Source organism: Hypanus sabinus, chromosome 2, assembly GCF_030144855.1.
Source record: "Hypanus sabinus isolate sHypSab1 chromosome 2, sHypSab1.hap1, whole genome shotgun sequence".
In the NCBI taxonomy this organism is placed as follows: Eukaryota; Metazoa; Chordata; class Chondrichthyes; order Myliobatiformes; family Dasyatidae; genus Hypanus; species Hypanus sabinus.
The window spans coordinates 133,359,554-133,381,733 of NC_082707.1; the positions used below are offsets into that span (position 1 = coordinate 133,359,554).

Here is a 22,180-nt window from a genome sequence, read left to right on the forward strand (position 1 = left end):
CATTGAGCTTTGAACTCAGAGGAGAGTGGAAGGTGGGGATATTAGAGAAAAATTATGAAGATCATAAGGCAATTGCAAGGATAAAAATGCCATTTAGCCCATCATTACCTATGGACCAGAAATAGTCAGCCTCTGTAGTAATGACTGATGACCAGAAATATATGGAGTACTTTAGAAATGACCAAGCCAGTGTTTTATAAGTTTGAGTATGACTTCTCAACTTACCGCTAATGTGTTCCCTGCCAAGTGCTAAAAACGTTTGCTGATGAGCTGGCTGGAGTGTTAAACGACATCTTCAACCTCCCACTGCTGCAGTCTGAGGATCTGCCTTGCTTCAAAAGGGCAGCAATCATATCAGTACCTAAGAAGAGCTGTGTGAGCTGCCTCAGCGAGTATTGATCAGCAGACTCACATCTATTGTAATGAAGTGCTTAGGAAGGTTAGTTATGGCTAGATTTAACTCCTGCCTGAACCTGCTGCAATTCATCTACAGCTACCACAAGTCTACAGTGGATGCAGCCTCATTGCCTATCCTCTACCTTGGAGCACCTCAATAGCAACAAAACATATGTCAGACTGCTGTTTATTGATTACAGCTCAGTGTTCAAAACTATCATTCTCTCAAAATTGATCAAGAAGTTTATAAAACTGGACCTCTGAACTTTCCTCTGAAACTAGATTCTTGGCTTCCTCATCTGGAGACCAAAATCAGTATGGATTGGTGATAACTTCTCCTCACTTTCAACTTCAAGGATGCATATTTATCCATTGCTCTACTCACTACACTCATTTGTGTGGCTAAGCACAGCTCAAATGTAACTTATAAATTTGCAGGTGACCCCACTGTTGATGGTAAAATCTCAGATGGCACCAAGGAGCCATAGACGACATTTCTACAGCTCTTTGAGTGTTGTTGCAACAACAACCTCACGCTCAGTGTCAGCAAGACCAAGGAATTGATTATGGATTTAAGAAAGGGGAATTCAGAAGAGCACTCACTAGTCCTCATAGGAGGGTCAGCTGTGGAAAGGGTGAGCAGCTTTAAGTTCCAGGATGTCAGCATCTCCAAGTGTCTGTCTTGTGTCTTAACACATTGATGCAGTCATGAAGGAGGCTTGCCAGTGGCTCTACACCCTATCCTTGTTATATGCGGGGGATACGTTCCTCGCAGTTGGTGCATAGTATGAAAACGCATAATGTGAATGATCATTTAAATGAAGAAAATAGGGATGCGTTCCAGAGGGCTTCCTAAATATGCGTTATCTGTAATTTATTCACATTTTCATACCAATACGCCACAAAAGCAGTACCACAAGGCAACATTCGTATTATATTTAATCAATTTAAGGTGATATTCAACGTAATAAATCATAGAACATTAACATACTAGGATGTACAGTACTCACCAACAGTGGCAGGTGTGTTTGCTCTGGGAGATGAGTGGTTGTTGTGGTGTCGGGCAGCTTTACATAGATGAGGTGGATGGTTATGGGTCATCAGGATCATCAAGCACAGCAAGGGGTGAAGGAAGACTCACAGAACTCTCAGAACTGCCGGCAGCAGGAGATGACACTGGTTTGAAGAAAGTTGTGAGGGTTGTGCTTGGCAGCATTTTGTTTTTCAGCATAAATTTGCTTGTAGGGAAGAATGGTTGACTGCAGGGAATGACTGAAATGCTGACTCTGTTCTAAACTTGGGATCATGTCCATCACCACTTGCGTCGTGTCCGACTTCCACCATTCCCTCACTGTTGGTAAACTCCCAGGATTTTCAAAATTGTCTGTTGCTTGCAGCATCTGAGAGATAGTTCACCGTAAAAAATATGCCTTGAATGTAGGTCACACCTTGGTTGGGTGGTTGAATCAGCGATGTTGTGTTAGGCGGCAGGAAATGCACTGTTATGTTAAGATAAATGTTGTCCAAATGTTTAGGACGGGCAGGCACATTGTGAAGCAACAAAAGAACTTTAAAGGCAAGATTCTGTTCCCAGCAGTAGTGTCCCAGAACTGTGCTACTTTCACCTAATGCCGCCATGTTTATAATTTCCAACTTTTTTTCAAGTGTTAAAGCGGTTCTCTGCTGCTTGGCTGATGGCCCAGGAGTTGACATTGGATACTTAGGAGGCATAGTTAAGTATTTCAAGCACAAAATCACTGCACTGTAGGTAAAAACTCAAAAGTTTAAGAGTGCAAGATCACACATACACACCTTGCCAAAACTAATGCGAGACTGGCGGGAGTGAGATTGTGAGGTGCGTGCACTTGACTGCTATTGGCGGGAAAGCAGTGCTCCTCGCATAACTGTGAGTTTTGGACACATATAAGGAAACGCTGGTAGAAATATGTTCCCTGCATAACTGTGAATCTGCTTAGTCTGAAGACGCATATAATGAAGATATGGCGTATTTCATTACGAGTTTGAGGAGATTTGGTATGTCACCAAATACTCTTGCAAATTTCTATAAACGTATGGTGGAGAGCATTCTGACTGGTTAATAACAGCCTCGTATGGAGGCTCCAATGCACAGGATCACTGGGGCTTCAAAGGATTGTAGACTTAGCTAGCTCCATCACAGGAATAACCCTCCTCATTTAAGGATATTTTCAAGGGACAATGCCTCAATTAGGCAGCCTCCACCTAGGACCTGATTTCTTGTTGTTACCATTAGGGAAGAGATACCCGAGTCTGAGGACCCCCACTCAATGATTCAGGAATAGCTTCTTCCCATCCATCTTTAGATTTCTGGATGCTCTATGAATTCATGAACACTACTTAATTATTTTTTTACATTATTTATTTATTTTACTAATTTATAGTAATTTCATGTTTTTGTACTGTACGGCTGCCACAAAAAATCATATCATAGACAGTGATAATAAACAATTCTTTTTCTTTTATTCCATGTCTTAGTTAATAAAACTAAGTATTTCATCAGCCTACTTATCACCAGATGGTTAAAGAAAAGGTAAACCATTAAAAAAAAATCTTTTATATTGTTTGTTTATAGTTAACTTTGAACCAAGATAGTATGTTGAAAATCAAAAAAAAAACTCTGCAGTTGCTGGAAGTCTTAAAAATACAGCAAATACTGGATTCACTCAACAGTTCAAGTTTTGTAGAAAGACAAATGACTAAAGGAGTACAGGTTGAACACTCTTTGTCAAAAGTGACAAAAGAGCAAAACAAGTTAGTTTTAAGCTGCAAAGAAGATTGGAAGCATTGATAGGGCAAAGCAAATAGGTAAGACCAGGTTGTTGTAGGAATGATTGGTAATGGTTTTGAGTTAAATGGATTAATAGGAGCACTTAGAAAGAAATTTTTTAAAAAACGGCCTAGAAATGATCACTTTTTAAGAGTAAGAATTTAGACAAAGTAATGTGAAAAGATGCAGAATGCAGGACTGTAAGAAATGCTCAGCAGATCAGGCTTTGTTAATGGAGAGAGGAAGCACTGACTCAGTCAATAACTCAGATGGATGATGGCTGACATAGTTGTTGTGTCAATCCACAACTTTTCACCCTTTCGTATAAAGAATCTATTCATTCTACCTTAAACGTATTCAAAAACTGTACTCCACCGTTTTGAGAACGTTCTGAAGATTTGTAACCCTCAGAGAAACAATTTTACTTAATTCTGTTCAGAATGGGCTTCCCTTTAGTTTGAAACATACCCCTGGTCTCGATTCTCCTAGAAGAAGAAAATCTGTCTTTCTATCTGTCCTGAAAACATCCCTCAAAATATTTATGCTTCTTCCGACACTTTAGTAGTTACACTGTAGTCTATTCAACCTTTTCTCAGACAATAGCCATTCCAGGTATTAGTACAGAAAGTCTGTCTCTAATATGTTTCAAGCTCATTAGTTAACATTTATAATCATGATACTATTTATGAAAGATAAACATTTCAGTTGACATCTACCTTTTCCTTGTTTTACACAAAGCATTTTTGGCCTGCAGAAAGACAAAAATAAATGTTATCACTGTAACCTTGGAAATTATTGTAATATAACTTTACAGAACAATTTTCTTTTAATGTTTCAAAGATAAATTTCTTAGTTTTTCATCTGGTATTTTATATCTGTACCTCAGTGATCTTCCAGAATTGTACAAAAGCCCATGGTATTGTAGTGGTTAGCACAACATTTTAGAGTACCAGTGACATGGGTTCAATTTCCACACTGCCTGTAAGGAGTTCTCCCTTTGACTGTATATGTTGCCTCCGGGTGCTCCAATTTCCTTTCACAGGTCAAAGACATACTGGTTGGTAGGTGAATTGGTCATTCCAAATTGTCTCGTGGTTAGGCTAGGATTAAATCAGGGATTGATGGGTGGTGCAGTTTGAAGAGCCTGAAGGAACCATTCCACGCTGTATCTCAATAAATTAATAACTTTCAAATGCCAAATAAGATTTTATTCTTCTCAGTGTAATGTCTCACTGAGTAGTAGATCACAATTGACATCCATAACAGTTAATTTACTTTTGTATATGATTATTTCTGCTTCTACTAAGTCTACCAAGCTTACTTTAAATAAATGTACTGCACACTGCATGTTTGTTGGACAAGCCTATATTCTCAAACATATGCTTCAAAAATTAGAATATAGAATAAAGAGTGTCACCAAAATGTATCTGTATCAATGTAAACAGATTCAACCAGCATCAGAATATTTTGTTAAATATTGTGGTATATTCGTATAAATATTACATTCATTCATTCTGTTAGGATCTCATTGAAACATGTGAAGATTTGAAAAGCCTGGATAGAGTGACATGAAAATGTTGTTTTTAATACCGGGAAAGTTTTGGATCAGATGGCACAGCCTCAAAATAGAAGGATATGCCTTTAAAACACAGATGAGGAGAAATTCCTTTAGCTGGAGGGTGGTGAATCTGTAGAAATCATTTCCACAGATGGCTGTGGAAGCCGGGTGATTTTGTGTATTTAAAGCAGAAATTGATAGGTTTTTGATTTCGTCTGGTTATCAAAGATTACATGGAGAATGGAGTTGAGAGGGGAAATTAATCAGCCTTTCAAATGGTGGTGCAGACTTAATGGGGCAAATGGCCTAATTATGTTCCTAAGTCTTATGGCTATCTTGATGGCTTTGATTGTTTAATGGAATGAGTTTGTAGTGCCACTGTTGAAATTGAACATAGAGTACAATTGTACTAACTTACTTTCTGATCTCTTGTGCTCCACTGCCTAAAAGTAGAATTTCCTATAACTATGTATCTTGCTAACCAAAATTGTTTCCTGTGGTTGAATGTTCTGCTAAAGCTCACTGTCCAGTTCACGTCTGAAGGTTGGTAATTTCAGTGAGGTCTTACAACACAGCTGGTGATGAGGAGACTAATTTTCCCTGCAGTTGACCATTGTTTAGAAGAGGGGAAAGGAAATGTTGACAGGAAAGCATTGGAGAGTCTTGCTGTGTGGGCAGTGTTTTAAAATATCATATGATTTTATGTTAATCTTTTACAGTGAGTGATAGCTGCTTCAGAAACCTTGCAGAAGATAGAAGTGGGATAAACCTGAAAGACTTGGTCCAAGATCCTTCATTGTAAGTATGATGTACCCAAAATCAACACACACTTATGTAATAATTGTATCTTCTTCAAAATGGGTTTTGTTCATTGAAATATACTAGACATAACATAACTTATTCTATTGAGTACTTTGTATGTAATTGTTAAGTTCTTATATTCAAAAATTATAGAGACATAGCTTTAATTCTCTGAATCATTCTTTAATAAACTTTAGGAATGCTAACAATGAGTGGGAATGAAGGGCAATTAAGATATTTTATCTTTATATGAAATGTATGAAAAATGTTAGAGCCATTGGAAGTATATTTGAGTCTTAAATAACCAATTTGAATCTAAGTGGAAAAAAATGATGAATTGTAAGATGAAGGTTTCTTTGCAATTTCATTCTTACTGGTGTTTTTCATTTTACTCCATACTAGGTATACCAACTGCACTATTCTACTGTAAACCTTTGTGCAGTTTTTTTATTCTGCTCAGCAATACATCATCTTATCTCAATGGATAGTCTGTGCAGGAGTCAGTGGCGCCTCTCAACGTTTTTTTCTGGAGCCATTCAGGCATTAGATTTAAAATTCAAAGTAAATCAAAGTAATTTTTTTATAGAAGTACCTATATGTCACCATGTACAACCCTGAGACTCATTTTCCTGCGGGTATGCTCAGCAAATCTAAAGAATAGCAGCTATAACAAGATCAATGAAAGATCAACCAGAGTACAGATGACAACTAACTGTGCAAATGCAAGTACAAATAACTATCAAGAACATGAGATAACAAGATAAAGAGTCCTTAAAGTGAGATCATTGGTTGTGGGAACATCTTAATAGATGAATGTAGTTATTCCCTTTTGCTCAAAGCCTGATGGTTGTGGGGGAATAATTATTCTTACAATCAATGGTATGAGTCTTGAGGTTCTTGTACCTTCTACCTGATGGCAGCAGCGAAAAAGAGCGTGGCCTTGGGGTTGGGGATCTCTGATGATAGTTGTTGTTTTCCTATGACAGCGTTTCATATAGATGTGCTCAGTGGTTGGGAGAGCTTTACCCATGATGTTCTGGGATGAATCCACTACTTTTTATACGATTTTCCATTCAAAGGTATTGGTGTTTCTATACCAGGCCGTGATGCAGCCAGTCAATACGCTCTCCACCATACATCTATGAAAGTTTGTCAAAGTTTTAGATGTCATGCAGAATCTCTGCAGTCTCCTAAGGAAGCAGAGGTGCTGCCATCTTTTGTCTCCCTTTTGTGATTTTATAAGAACATATTCATGAGTTTTCAGTTCCATAATACATACTTTACTGTCTACTGTCCCACAGATGATTTGGGGTTTAATGCTGACCAACTCACAGAAGACCAATCACGTAGTACAAAAGCATATTTTACTCCCTCCATGCAAAAGCAGATGTGTACTCTTGTGAGCCTTTCAATTTATCTCTGCCTTGGTTTCAGAAAGCCAGTTGGATCAGACAGACCTAAAAACCACCTAAATATTGCAGTCTGAAGCCTGAGCTCTGCAAGGTCAATAACTACAACCAGCTTCTAAAATCTTGTTTGAGCTACAGCATAATTGACCCTCCTGTGCTGAACCCTCTGGAAGAGAACCTCCCTTAGGAGCATGAGTAGGTAAGGAGGCAGTAAAAATAGAAAGTAAAGGCATTCACCAGCAATGTTAGACAGTATGTCAGCTGAGAAATAATTTTTATGCACTGTTCATCTAGTGGTCAATGACCTTGCAAAGTTAATTTCATGAGTATTAATGCTGATGTGTGTTCTTGTGTTATTATTTAACGACCATAAAAACTGAAGCAGTATTGACTGGATGTATTGCTAAGAGTCAATTAGCTTAATATGATGAAGTATCAGCCTGAGATGCCGAATTGGTTTCTCTCTCTACGGATGCTGCCTGACCTGCTGAATGTTCCCTGTTGTTTTCATTGCAGAATCCATGAATTAAAGCATGGTGGAATTAGCTTTAACCACTTTTTAATAAATGTTCTAAATCAATCTTTTAAAACTCAAATTGTGCGTTCTGAGCCTGAATAGTAAATGCAATATACTAGGTTTTTTTTAGTTCTTTGGTCAACTATTTTAAAAATATTTCTTTTTCCCTCTGCACCTAGTTCTTTTTTGTATTCTTTTGTAAACAAGAGAGTGCATTTCAATAGTCTTGTCTTCACTTCTGTTTAGGTGTCACAAAATGTTAAGTTAATAACTTGTATCAAATAAAAACAGAGAGAGACTATCAAGGATCACAGAGTTGTTCCAATGAGAAGAAAAAAGAAATAATTTTAAGAAGCATACAGGAACTGTGGGAATTTATGTGCATGATTATTTGAAGGCTTTATGAAAGCTGCTTTTGAAAAAAATATTGTGTGGGAACATAGAACAGCAACCAGGTTAACCTTCATAAAATAATGGTAAGGCCCCAGCTGGGGTCATTAATGGTGGGTGCTATGACTATGTGCTAAGAAGAATGTCAAGGCCTTGAAGATGTTGCAAAAGCAACATCTAGAGTAGGATCAATGATATGGGACTTAAAATAGATTGAGAAATTGGGAATACTGAATTTGTTAATAAAGGACAGAAAACTAAGAGAACATTAATTAAATAAATCCATAGTCATGCATGTTTACTGCAAGTGTTAGGGTTGATATGCAGAAAACCCTAGTTTACGAAGATTATGGAACAAATTGGGAAACCAACTATTGCATTCTGGAACCTACGGGAAAATCAGCAGAAAAAGAAGACTCCATGATACTTATAAAAGGAATATCAGTTCAGGGTTAAACTGTGCCAAGGTATCAGGAAAAGTCAAGGAAGACACACTAATTACGTATTTGCATGAAGCGTGAAGAACTGAATCCCTTGTGTCATGTAGTAACAATATATGCCTATTTGATGTTGGTTATTCTTGTGCATTGAAAAGAAAATTATGACAGTGCTTTCTTTTCAGGTGAGCTAATTGAAAAATATATTTGAGTTATAGATTCATGCCCATCTCCAGAAACAACAGGATCAGTTGTGAACTCTAGATTTATGCATTTATTTTGTTAGTATTAAGAAAAGTAAAATCAATCTATTGAAAATGGTGGTAATTGCCTTAAGATACTTTCGGATTTCAAAATAACAGCTTAAAACCACTGGTAATTGTTTTTGAGGTTTAAGTAGTCAGTTCTTCCCCTTCAACAAAGAATTTCAGCCTTGTGTTAAAGATACATGATATCTGATTCAAGATTTTAAAGACTGTTAATTTGTTCTAACAACGTAACAGATTTACAACTTCATTGCCTTGGCCACATAGTCCCCCAGTTGTAAGTCTTCACATCCCCTAGCATGCATTATTGAATGTAAGAAAAATGATCTTGTAGCAATGTGCTACACACGCAGTTGGTAAGTTGTTTCGAGACTAGTTTATTCAAACTTCGCGGCGCTGGCATTTAATCCCTAGCGCCCGCCCTCTCTGGGCGGAAATGACGTCAGAGGTGCATTACCAAAGTCTCCCCCCGCGCTGGCTATTTGTGAGCCGGTTCGCCTGCGCAGAAAGTGGGTCGCCACATAACCCCCCCCCAGAACCGTTGATACACCCCCCAATGTCCACAGTCTGGATCAGCCTCTGTTTGGGAGGTCTGCCTCTGCGCTGCGGTGGGTGCCTGAACCTCGACTAGCTGCGCCAAGTCCACATGGACTGGTTTGAGTCGGTCCACTGTGACAACCTCCTCTTCCCCCCCCCAATGTCCGGAACGTACGTGGACCCGTTGTTGTTGATCACCTTGAACGGCCCCTCGTATGGCCGCTGTAGTGATGCCCGGTGTCCACCCCTTCATAACAAACACAAACTTACAGTTCAGCAGGTCTTTGGGTACATGGGTCGGGGTCCGTCCGTGCTGTGAAGTCGGTACGGAGGCCAGGTTGCCGAGCTTCTCGCGTAGTCTGTCCAGGACTGCTGCGGGTTCTTCCTCTTGCCCCCTTGGGGCTGGTATGAACTCTCCTGGGACGGCCAGGGGTGTACCGTACACCAACTCAGCCGACGAGACGTGCAGATCCTCTTTGGGCACTGTGCGAATTCCAAGCAGGCCCCAGGGAAGCTCACCCACCCTCTCAGGCAGGCCATGAGAGCCAACTTCAAGTGACGGTGGAAGCGTTCCACTAGTCCGTTCGACTGTGGGTGGTAGGCAGTAGTGTGATGTAGCTGCGTTCCCAACAGGCTGGCCACAGCCGACCACAGGCTGGAGGTGAACTGGGCGCCTCTGTCGGAGGTAATGTGGGCCAGTACCCCGAAGCGTGCTACCCAGGTTGCAATCAGTGCTCGGGCGCAGGAATCGGCAGATGTCTCGGTGAGCGGGAACACCTCTGGCCACCTCGTGAACCGGTCTACTGTAGTTAGGAGGTACCGCGCTCCTCGGGACACTGGTAGGAGACCCACGATATCCACATGAATGTGGTCGAACCTCCGGTGGGTGGGTTCGAACTGCTGCAGTAGAGCTTTATTTTGCCACTGCAACTTGGCTGTTTGGCACTGAGTGCACGTTCTGGCCCATTCACTGACCTGCTTGCGAAGTCCGTGCCATGCGAACTTGCTGGAGACCAGCCGGATGGTTGTCCTGATAGATGGGTGCGCCAAACCGTCCATGGAGTCGAAAACTCGCCACCTCCAGGCTGCCGGGACAATGCAGCAAGGTTGGCTGGTAGCCACGTCGCACAGGAGGGTCCTCTCACCTGGGTCTACGAGAAAGTCCTGCAGCTGCAAACCCGAGACTGCGGTCCTGTAGCTGGGCATCTGGTCTTCTGCCTGCTGTACCTCTGCCAGTGCTGTATAGTCCACCCCCAGGGACAGGGCCTGGACAGCTGGTCTGGAGAGTGCGTCCGCCACATGCTGGATGTCCGTTGTGTACTCGGAGATGTAGGACAGATGTCGCTGCTGGCGAGCCGACCAGGGATCGGACACCTTCGTGAACGCGAAGGTCAATGGTTTGTGGTCCGTGAACGTGGTGAACGGCCTGCCTTCTAAGAAGTACCTGAAATGCTGGATTGCCAGATACAGTGCCAACAGCTCCTGGTCGAAAGCACTGTAACTTAAGTTCGGGTGGTCGTAGGAGCTTGCTGAAGGACGCCAAGGGTTGCCAGCGCCCCTCGATGAGCTGCTCCAGCACCCCACTGACTGCTGAGTCGGATGCGTCCACTGTGAGTGTGGTCGGAATGTCAGTTCTGGGGCGCACCAGCATCGCGGCATCTGCTAAGGCTTCCTTGGCTTTAACTAAAGCGGCCGCAGCCTCCTCGTCCCAAGTAATGTCCTTGCCTTTACCCGACATCAGGGTGTACAAAGGGCGCATGATACGGGCTGCTGAGGGGAGGAAACGGTGGTAGAAGTTCACCATACCAACAAACTTTTGTAGGCCTTTGACTGCGTTGGGCCGGGCAAAGTTGCGGATCGCGTCTACCTTGGCAGGCAGAGGTGTTGCCCCGTCTTTGGTAATCCTGTGGCCTAGGAAGTCAATGGTATCGAGACCGAACTGCCATTTGGCCGGGTCGATCGTGAGGCCGAAATCACTCAGGTGGGAGTAGAGCTGGCGGAGGTGGGACAGATGCTCCTGGCGACTACTGCTGGCAAGAAGGATGTTGTCCAAATAGATGAACGCAAAGTCCAGGTCGCGTCCTACTGCATCCATTAGCCGCTGAAATGTCTGTGCGGCATTCTTCAGGCCAAATGGCATTCGGAGGAACTCGAACAGGCCAAACGGGCTGATAAGTGCCATTTTGGGGATGTCTTCAGGGTGCACCGGGATTTGATGGCATCCCCGGACGAGGTCTACTTTGGAAAATATTCTTGCCCTGTGCAGGTTTGCTGCAAAGTCCTGTATGTGCGGCAGGGGGTGGCAGTCTGGAGCTGTAGCCTCGTTCAGTCTGCGGTCGCTGCATGGTCTCCAACCCCCAGCTGCTTTGGGCACCATGTGCAGGGGGGAGGCCCATGGGCTGTCGGACCTCCGTACGATCCCCAATTCCTCCATCCTCTTGAACTCCTCCTTCGCCAGGTGGAGCTTTTCCGGGGGGAGCCTTCATGCGTGGGTGTGGAAGGGTGGTCCCTTGGTCGGGGTGTGGTGCTGAACCGTGTGTCTGGGCATGGCTACTGTGAACTGCGGTGCCAGAATCAATGGAAAGTCCGCCAGGATTCTGGTGAATTCGTTGTGCGACAGTGTGATGGAGTCCAGGTGTGGGGCCGGCAACTTGGCTTCACCCAGGGAGAACGTCTGGAAAGTCTTGGCATGTACCAGTCTTTTCCCTTGCAAGTCGACCAGCAGGCTGTGAGCTCGCAAGAAGTCCGCCCCCAGGAGTGGTTGGGCCACAGCGGCCAGTGTGAAGTCCTGTGTGAACTGGCTGGCGCCGAACTGCAGCTGCACTGTACGGGTGCTGTAGGTCCATACCGTGCTGCCGTTTGCGGCCCTCAGGGTGGGTCCTGGCTTCCTGTTGCGGGTGTTGTACCCCGTCGGAGGCAAGACGCTGATCTCCGCTCCGGTGTCGACCAAGAAGCGGCCTCCCGACTGTTTGTCCCAGAAGTACAAGAGGCTGTCCTGGTGGCCAGCCGCCATAGTCATTAGCAGCAGCTGGCCCTGGCCCTTGCAGGGCGGGCGACAACGGCAGGCTTTTGTGCCCCACTGCTGGTGGTAGAAACACCACTGTTTACTGGCCTCCTCACTCCTGCCTCTGTGTTGTGCGCGCCCCCCTGCCGGGCCTTGTCTGGTCCGCTGTTGGGCGCGTGGCCTGGTAATCTGACCGACAGACACTACGCTCTCCCTCTTGGCTTTCCACAGCATGTCTGCCCAGGCTGCCAGCCTCCGGGGGTCGCTGAAATCTTCATCGGCCAGCAGCAGATGTACATCCTCGGGCAGTTGCTCTAGGAACGCTTGCTCGAACATGAGGCAGGGTTTGTGTCCGTCAGCCAGGGCCAGCATCTCGTTCATCAATGCTGACAGCAGTCTGTCTCCCAAACCATCCAGGTGAAGCAGGCGGGCACCTCGCTCAGGCCATGAGAGGCCAAAGGTCCCAATGAGCAGCGCTTTGAATGCTTCATATTTGCCTTCTTCCGGGGGCGACTGTATGAAATCCGCAACCTGGGCGGCCTTCTGGTCAAGGGCGCTCACCACATGATAGTAATGCGTGGAATCAGAAGAGATCTGCAGAATCTGGAACTGGGCTTCTGCTTGGCTAAACCACACGTGTGGTCGCAGCGTCAGAAAGTCGGCAGTTTCAGCGAAACTGCGTGAACAGATGAAGAGTCGGTCATCTTTGGTCCAAATCCCGTTTGGACCGTCAGGGTCACCAATGTAGCGATGTGCTACACACAGCGCTGAAATAAGGACACGCAGTCGGTAAGTCATTTCGAGACTAATTTATTCAAACTTCGCAGCGCTGGCATTTAATCCCTAGCGCCCACCCTCTACGGGCGGAAATGACATCAGAGGTGCATTACCAAAGTTTCCCCCCGCGCGCTGGCTATTTGTGAGCCAGTTCGCCTGCGCAGAAAGTGGGTCGTCACAATCTCACAACGAACAGTGATTCTATTTGTTCATTCCATGTTCAAGGAATTCACTCAACTTCAGTACTTTAGAATGTTATTTTTTCTGTTCCATACAAAAATAAAAACCTTTGGTCTGTTGTAATTTCTTTATGCTTCATCACTTTCTTCATATGAGGAAGTAGGTGATTTTGGTATGTGGACCAATTTTACAATAAACTGAAGCATGTTTATTTTTCTGTTTGCTCAAAATTGCATAGCTTGGATTAACTACTAATTATTGCAGCATACTGAAGACTGTGGTGAATGCCTAGCTCATCAACTGTAACTTGGATGAAGAGTGAAACTACTGGTATAGCTATTGCCTCATAGGTCCAGCAACCTGGGTTCAACTCTTACCTCCAGTATTCTTTGTACATGCTCTTTGTAGCGACAGGCTTCCCATTGGCACTCCAGTTTCACCCCACATCCCAAAAATGTACATGTTAATTTATTAATAGTCATGATAAATTGCCTTAAGCGAGCAGATTAGACTCAACTTTTGACAATTTGCGTAATTGACTTGATGAAGGCAACATACGGAGGCTAGGAAAGGACAGAAAAATGGAAGTGCAAAATCTGACTAATGGAGTATAATGTGTGAAAAAGTGAAATTAACCATTTTAGCAGAAAAATTAAAACATATTATTTAACTCTGTTGAGAGCTTTGACTGCAGAGGGTGACTATGTAACCAAATTGCAAAATCCTAGTAATTGAAAAGAAGTAATATTCTGTTACTGTGCAACAAATAATTTGCTGGCGAAACTCAGTGGCTCCAGCAGTATCTTTTGGAGGAAAGGAATTGCTCATAAACACAGCTTGAAATCACTACAGATTTATATAGTCAACCCTTACCCTTCAACAAGGAATTTCAGCCTAAAGATTTATGATACCTGATATAAAATTTGTAAAACTATTAATTTGTTCTAACTGTGAAACAGTTTTACAACTTTATTGCCTTTGCCTCATTCTCCCACCCCAGTTGTAAGCCTTCACAGATTATCTCAGAATAGTTATTCTAATTGTTCATTCCTATGTTCAAGTAGCTCACTTGAAGGTTTAGTCCCTTCAAAGGTTTTTTCTTCTGTTCCATACAAGAATAAAATCTCTTGGCCTGCTGTAGTTTCTTAATGGTTGGGCTGAAACCTGCATTAGGATCAGTAAATTTTTGCTCCAGATTCCAGCACCTGCAGTCTTTTGTGTTTCCAGAATGTACTTGTCTAATGACAGAAAAATTGACTACAAGTAGGGGAATTTTTGCTCTAGTTGTACAGGACAATTGTAAGTCCATATTTGGAGCACTGTGATCAGCAGCCTTTCTCAACCTTTTTGTCCTGGAGATATTTTCAGATCTCAGGGAACCCCTGAATAAAAATTACTATATCTAGAGCTTATATATTAGCATGATCAGTAAGTTGAAGGTATAATAATCCCAAAATAATTGTCAGTGCTGTTTTGAATAGAGGATGAATTTTTAGCCAACGTTTCTTGGGGAAAAAAGGTTGAGCCTTCCTTGCAATTATTTTCCTTTTCTTTCATAAATTTTAAAATCTCATAAGGCAAACATAATAAACTTTCTGGTTCATAAGATGAAAAATGTCTGTTAAGTAAGCCATTTTCTGAAGCCTTTCTTCATCTTCAAAGCACTTAGCAAAATCTGGCATACTATTTTCTTGAATGCTCCTGCAATTTACCTTTCAGCTCAAGCACCTCATTGAGAGCGCTTCCTCTGCTAAACCATCGGATTTCCGTAGGTAGCAGGAGATTGCTGTGTGCTTTGTCCAGGTGTTCATCACAGTTTTTTAACATTCTCTAGTGATCTGGTCTTAAAGCTACTAAATAACTGGCTTCCTGAGTCTTTTTACTGACTGTGACTTTATTTTCAAAAGCTGTAATCTGTTTGTTTTGAGATTCTGATAGTGGTTTAAAATAATCAGCACTTTTACTTGTCATATGCCTGTGATTTGTGGTTAAGCATCTTTTCAATTTTGCTGGAGCCATTGCTACATTTATAAGTTTTTTGCCACAGACAGGGCACAATGGAACAGGACAACGTGGATCACCAGTCCATGTAAAGCCCATTGATAAGTAGCTTTCATTGTAAAGATATGGTACGGGCTGATTACTTTAGTCCCACCCACTACATTTGTCTTCAGGACCCAGAAGAGGCTGGTGGACTTCTGGGGCAACAGGAGGCATTGCGTCTCTACTGGGGTCCTGAAATTTCGTGGAGGGTGGTCAATCATTGGTGTGTGCACCCAGCTGTTAGCTCCCCACCTCAGGGCCCTCCGAGATTGCATGCGGTGGCAACGCACTTGCTCCACCGGGGACATGGCGTGCAGTAGGCAATGGGACTTCCAATGGATAGCATCAACCGCTCTTTTACTGAGATTTGGTGAGGCTATGGAGTCTAGTTTCACCCAGACTGCATGCTTCTGCATTGGTGGGGGATAGTGCTCTATCTGTGAGGGGACTGCTCCCCATCCTATCTCGGTGGGTGTTGAGGGGCTTGGGGAATTGGAGAGGTTCTGGCCTCACCACCACCTGGTTGGTCGGAATTGCCTGTCAGACCCAGGCCTCAGGATACCATGCAGGAGAGGGCCCCGCATGATATGAGCAGTATCACAAGGATGCCAACCATGCCCTTCTGTGACACCCCAAAATTTTTCTTGTATAGTGTGCTCTTCTTGTCTTCATCTGCTGATGAAACTCACCTTGGCAATCTGTTTTACTGTCTGGCAGCGGAGGAAGTCCCCAGTGGAAATCTCTTTGTGCAGGGGTCTTTCCCCTGTACACTGGGAACCTGGATTGGAAGGTGTTGCACAGGGCAGTACCGTGTGATAGGCCTTTAGGCAGGTTCACTGACAGCCCTCCGCCTGTCTACTCTGTGGCTGGGAGGAGTCAGTGTACCGCATTTATATGGAGTGTGAGAAGTTACAGCTGCTGTTTGAATATTTGAAGGGGCTTCTGCTCAGGTTCTAGTTGTAGTTCAGCCACGTACTCCTTATACATGGGCACCCAATATGGAAGGGAGTGTGTCAGGAGGAGGATCTACTGGTGGGCTTGCTCCTGGGCCTGGCCAAGATGGCCATTCATGGGTCGAGGCAGTGGAAATTGAGCACTCTGCCAGGGCTGACTGCCTGTCCCTCTTTCGAGGATATGTTCATGCCTGGCTGTCCTTGGAGAGGGAGCATGCAGTGGGTGCATTAGGGAATTTCCAGGAGCAGTGGGGCCCCCAGGGAATTGTCTGTTTTATAGTCATATTTTAATTTGAATTTATTCACTGTCTTGTAAATACTTACTGTTAGTACTTTGTGTAATTGTTGTGTAAATAAACTTTTATAGCTTTGTAAAAAAAAGACTTCTTTTGTGTCCGTTGTTTAACTGGTGTAGTGAAATGACTCCGAAGAATATAATTCTTCATCATGGACCTAATCAGAATTGTCTGTAGCCCTAGGCCCAGAATTCTCCTCTTGCATCTCACATTTCCTCTTTAAAAATTGCCAGACAGGATCATCTTTGGAATGAAAATTTCCCTCCCAATCTACTATTATGCAGGTAGTTCGTTCTCTCCCATAAGTCAGTCATCAGCGCCTAAGTTGAAGTTGGAGGAGGTAATTCAGGAGGGAGAGGCTGACATCACAGCACAAGTTGGGTGAGTTCATTCAATGCTCGTAAAACACACGTCATATTCTTCATCAGCCTAGAATCCCCTCTATGAAATACAGCACACACCAATGACCAGCTTACCACCCTCTCCTCTGTGCAATACAACGCTCACCATTTATCCCCAATCTTGCGTCAAAATCTAAGAATGAACACGAACGTATTGCGCGCTTTCATACAGGGCTGAGAGACCTCAAACGAGGTTGTTAATGGGTCTGCCCACCATTGCGAGAACTAGCATTGCGTGTTGCGTGAAGTTCAAAGAGTGATGTTTATTTTTTTTAATCATGATCTCTCACAGAATCCCTAGTGATCTCTCACGGAACTCTGGTTGAGAAACCCTAGTGTACAGTAATGGTCTTATTTAAAGAAAGATGTAAATACGTTGGAAGTAGTTGGGAAACTGTTTGCTGGGCTGATATATGGAATTGGGGAGGAATTGGCAATGGTTGTTTTTTATTTAAGAGGATGGGATAGAGCTTATATCAGGGACCATGAGAGTTTTGAAGAATGAGAAAGGACGATTATTATATTCTCAATATTGCTTGCTTGCTTATCTATCTATTTATTTAAATATTATGATTATTTCTTTTCCTTTGTACTTGCACAATTTGTTGTCTTTTGCTCATTGATTGTCTTTTTGGATGTGGCCTTTCATTGATATTATGAATGCTTCAAGAAAGTGAATCTCAGGGCCGTATACAGTGATGTATATGTACTTTGATAATAAATTTACATTGAACTTTTGAACTTTAAACTTTGATCAGGGTAAAATCCTGGAAAGTCTGGAAATAGTGAAAGTGGACAACAATTTCCGCTTGTAGACCAATATAGAATCAGAAATCACTGTTTTAAGATAAGGGATTTCTTATTTCAGAGTAGGATTTATTAGTTATCATGTGTTCTTTCAAACATACGATAAAATGCATTGTTCGCGTTAACAACCATCACATCCCAATGATGTGCTGGGGGTAGCCCGCAAGTGTTGCCACACTTACTGGTGCCAACATAGCACGCCCACAGTGCTCTACAGTACAACGCAGAACACAATAATAACAGAATATAAGAAGTAACTGAACAACAACAGCAAAACAAGCCTCATTCCTCTCTCCCATGCACACACAATACTCCCAACTCCAGGATCAGCCATCTTCAGCCTCCAATGGATTTGTAGATTCAAAGACACTGGGCTTCAACTTCCCCAATGGATTTGCAGAGACTCATAGACACAGGCTTTTGCAAGCTTTGAGACGTCCATCAGATGTTTGGGCTTCGATCTTCAGTATTGATCTTGGTATAAGTGAGGTTCCTGGATGAGGACCATGAACTCCAGACTCCCCAGTGACAGGACGTGAATGACTAGGCCCTGAACTCTAGTTTCACCAATTTGCATACCAAGCGGATCACCAACCTTCATGCTCCCTGTCTTCCAAGGACCTCAAATACAGCTTGATATATATCCTGACTGCTTTGAGTGGTTGCCGGGGAAAAGCTACAGTTACTTTCAACTTCCTAACTTCAGAATCATTCCAGGCTGCTAACATCTGATCTCTGCTCTGTCTCACAGTTTTCTGTTCCCTGCTGCATTTGCAACATTGCATAAAATCTGTACTTAGGGAAGTGTGCCTTAAGAAACTTTTTCCTTCAGACTACAGGAAAAGGCAGAGCAGGCACAGGGGTTTGCTATCATTATAGTGTTCCAAAAATACAAATGTTTGGAGTCTGCAGTCACGTCTGTATTGTCCTTTAAGAGCTGAGTACAGAGACTACATCCATGACAATTTATATGCCAGCAATTGTTTCCTCTCAGTGAAATGCAATTTCCCCTCTCAATGAAAGAATTTAATCATTATGAACAACTGTGGCTAAGATGACACAACTGAAAAGTCAAAACCAACATAAAAACCAAAGAGAGGGCATATAATAAAGCAAAAATTAGTGAGTTTAAGGATTGGGCAGCTTTCAAATACCAATGGAAGGCAACTAAAAAGTTATTAAGAAGGTAAAGATGGAATACAAAAATAAGTTAGACAATGATATTAAAGAAGATACTAAATTATTTTTCAGATACATAAAGTGTAAAAGAGAGGCAAGAGGGGATATTGGACAGCTGGAAAACAAAGCTGGAGAGGTAGTAGTAAAGGGGAACAATAAAATGGCAGACAAACTGAATAAGTATTTTGCATCAGTCTTCACTGTAGAATACACTATCAGTATGGTGGAATTTCCAGCTGTAAGCGGGCATATAATGTGTGAAGTTACCATAGCTATAGAGAAGGTTCTTGAGAAACTGAAAGGTCTGAAGTTAGATAAGTCACCTGGATCAGATGGTGTCTGAAAGACATGGCTGAAGAGATTGTGGAGGCATAAGTAATTAACTTTCTAGAATCACTAGATTCTGGAATGGTTGCATAAGACTGGAAGATTGAAAATGGCACTCCACTTTTCAAGAAGGGAGAGAGGCAGAAGAAAGAAAACTATAGGCCAGTTGGTCTGACCTCAGTGGTTGGGAAGATGTTGGAGTTGATTATCAAGCTCTCAGGATACTTGGATGACAGATCTGTTGGAATTCTTTGAAGAATTAACAAGCAGTATAGATAAAGGCGAATCAGTTGATGTTGTGTACTTGGATTTTCAGAAGGCCTTTGACAAGTTGCCACACATGAAGCTACGAGCCCATGGTATTACAGGAAGGATTCTAGCATGGATAAAGCTTTTGCTGCTTGGCCAGAGGCAAAAAGTGGGAATAAAGGGAGCCTTTTCTGACTGGCTGCCAGTGACTAGTGATGTTCCATTGGGGTCTGTGTTAGAACCGATTCTGTTTTATGTTTTACGTCAGTGATTTGCGTGATGGAATTGATGGCTTTGTTGCAAAATTTGCAGATGGAGCGGCAGTTAATTTTGAGGAAGCAGAGAGGTTACAGAAGGACTTGGAGAAATTAGGAGAATGAGCAATGAAATGGCAGATGGAATGCATGTTGGAAAGTGTATGGTCATGCACTTTGATTGAAGAAATGAAAGTGTTGACTATTTTCTGAACGGAAATAAAATGCAAAAAAACTGAGGGGCTTGGGAGGTTTTGGGCAGGATTCCCTGGAGGTTAATTTGCTGATTGAGTCTGTGGTGAGGAAAGCAAATGTAATGTTAGCCTTCATTTCAAGAGGTCTAGAATATAAAAGCAAAGATGTAATGTCAAAACTTTATAAAGCACTGGTGAGGCCTCACTTGGAGTATTGTGACTGGGTTTGAGCACCTTATCTTAGAAAGGGTGTGCTGAAACTGGAGAGGATTCAAAGGAGGTTCACGAAAATGATTTCAAGATTGAATGGCTTGTCATATAAAGAGCGTTTGATGGCTCTGAGCCTGTATTCGCTAGAATTCAGAAGAATGATGGGAGACCTCACTGAAACCTATCGAATAGTGAAAGGCATTGATAGAGTGGGTATGGAGAGGATGTTTCCTGTGGTGGGAGAGTCTAAGACCAGAGCGCACAGCCTCGGACTAGAGCACACAGACTCAGGATAGAGGGACATCCTTTTAGAATGGAGATGAGAAATTTCTTTAGGCAGAGAGTGGTAAAACTGTAGAATTCTTTGCCATAGACAGTCGTGGAGGCCAAGTCTTTATGTATATTTAATGCAAAGGTTTATAGGTTCTTGATTGGTCAGGGCATGAAGCGATATGGGGAGGAAGCAGGAGATTGGGGCTGAGAGGAAAATTGGATCAGCTATGATGAAATGGCAGAACAGACTTGATGGGCTGAATAGCTCAAATTCTGCTGGTATGCTTTATAGTCTTGTGATCTTAAAACTTTTCAAACAATGTGAGCATAATCTGCAATGTAGTTCAATGTAGTGCATTAAAAGAGTATGAACTTTTTTTGGGATGGGTGGGGTTTAACTGTGCCAATATGTTGTGCTGTAATCATTGTAATTTCTTCTAAATTTGATTATGGAAGCATTATCTCACTGCTTGTATGGTGTCTTCTAACTAAAGTGATGTGGCTTTTCTATTTGTTCCCTGCTTTTCTCCATTTTGCGATAATGTAGATATTGGATCCATTCATATTGTTTCCTTCAGTGAGATAGAATCTTATATGCATGAAAACTAGCAGCTTTTTTGTGCAGTGTTTAAGTATAGTGTTTAACACTGTGCTGATAATTCAACCAATTACTTCTATTTGAGTTTCATCATTGCAGTGATCATGTAATTGGAATACTTTGATTTTATTACATGAGCACTGCCTTTCCTCTGCATACTACACAGAAAATTGAATCACTTTATTCTGGATATAATTATTAATCTGTGGTCACTCCTTGAATAAACACATTTATTAATTCTGTGTTGGAATATATCTCCAGCATACTTTTGTAACCAGGCCAGAACTCATTTAGGATTGACCACCTTCCCCACCTATCCCACCTGATCACCAGTCTGATTCTAGTTCCTATCCGCATTCAACATCTCTTGATCACATCATTCTCTTGATTATAAGCCCCTAATTCTGAGGTCACTGCTCAATATTAAGACAATTGGTCCCAGAGCTAAATGATTATGGATGTATTATGTTAATCTGTTTGTACACCAAAATAATGTTGTTTTCCAGTCTTCAGCCCAGTTTCTTTTATGCAAGCAGTTTCAACCACACCTAGTTCAAATATAAACGTGCTAATGTCATAGTTGAATGGACATTTGTCAAGTGTAAGGATGTTATTCTATCTTGTTACTACTAAATGTACATCATACAAATATGTACACCTCTCCGTTTTCAAAGAAAGGGGCTTCCCTTCCTCCACCATCAATGTTGCCTTCAACCACACCTCTTCCATTTCATGCACATCTGCTCTTACCCCATTCCTCTGTCACCCTACCAGGGATAGGGTTCCTCTTGTCCTCACCTATAAACCCACCAACCTCCGTGTCCATCACATAATTCTCTAAATCCTCTGCCATCTCCAATGGGATCACACCACCAAGCACATCTTTCTGTTCCCCCACTTTCTGCTTTCTGCAGGGATCGCTCCCTATGTGACTCCCTTGTCCATTCGTCCCTTCCCACCCCTCCTGGCAATTATCCTTGCAAGTGGAACAAGTGCTACACCTGCCCCTACACCTCCACCTTCACTACCATCCAAGGCCCTAAACAATCCTTCCAAGTGAGGCAACACCTCACCTGTGAGTCTGTTGGGGTCATAAATTGTGTCCAGTGCTCCTGGTGTGGCCTCCTGTACATTGGTGAGACTCGGCGTAGATTGGGAGACCACTTAGCTGAGTACCTATGTTTTGTCTGCCAGAAAAAATGGATGTACTGGTGGCCACCCATTTTAATTCTTCTTCCCATTCCCACTCTGATATGTCTATCCTTTGCTTCCTCTACTGTCGTGATGAGGCCTCGTTTAGGATGGAAGAACAACACCT

At 42.7% G+C, this 22,180-nt stretch overlaps 1 protein-coding gene across 10 annotated transcripts in view; it reads left to right on the top strand.

Annotated features, from left to right (window-relative positions):
• Positions 1-22,180, top strand: part of LOC132384020 (gephyrin) — a 647,984-nt gene that overhangs the window by 229,664 nt on the left and 396,140 nt on the right. For 9 of the 10 annotated variants that reach the window (XM_059955300.1, XM_059955317.1, XM_059955322.1 and 6 more), the window contains exon 2: positions 5,480-5,558. In XM_059955300.1, coding sequence (XP_059811283.1) covers positions 5,480-5,558 — 79 coding nt within the window. Of the gene's footprint in view, positions 1-5,479; positions 5,559-6,995; positions 7,170-22,180 lie in introns of all 10 variants that reach the window. The other variant, XM_059955347.1, reaches the window with a different exon arrangement.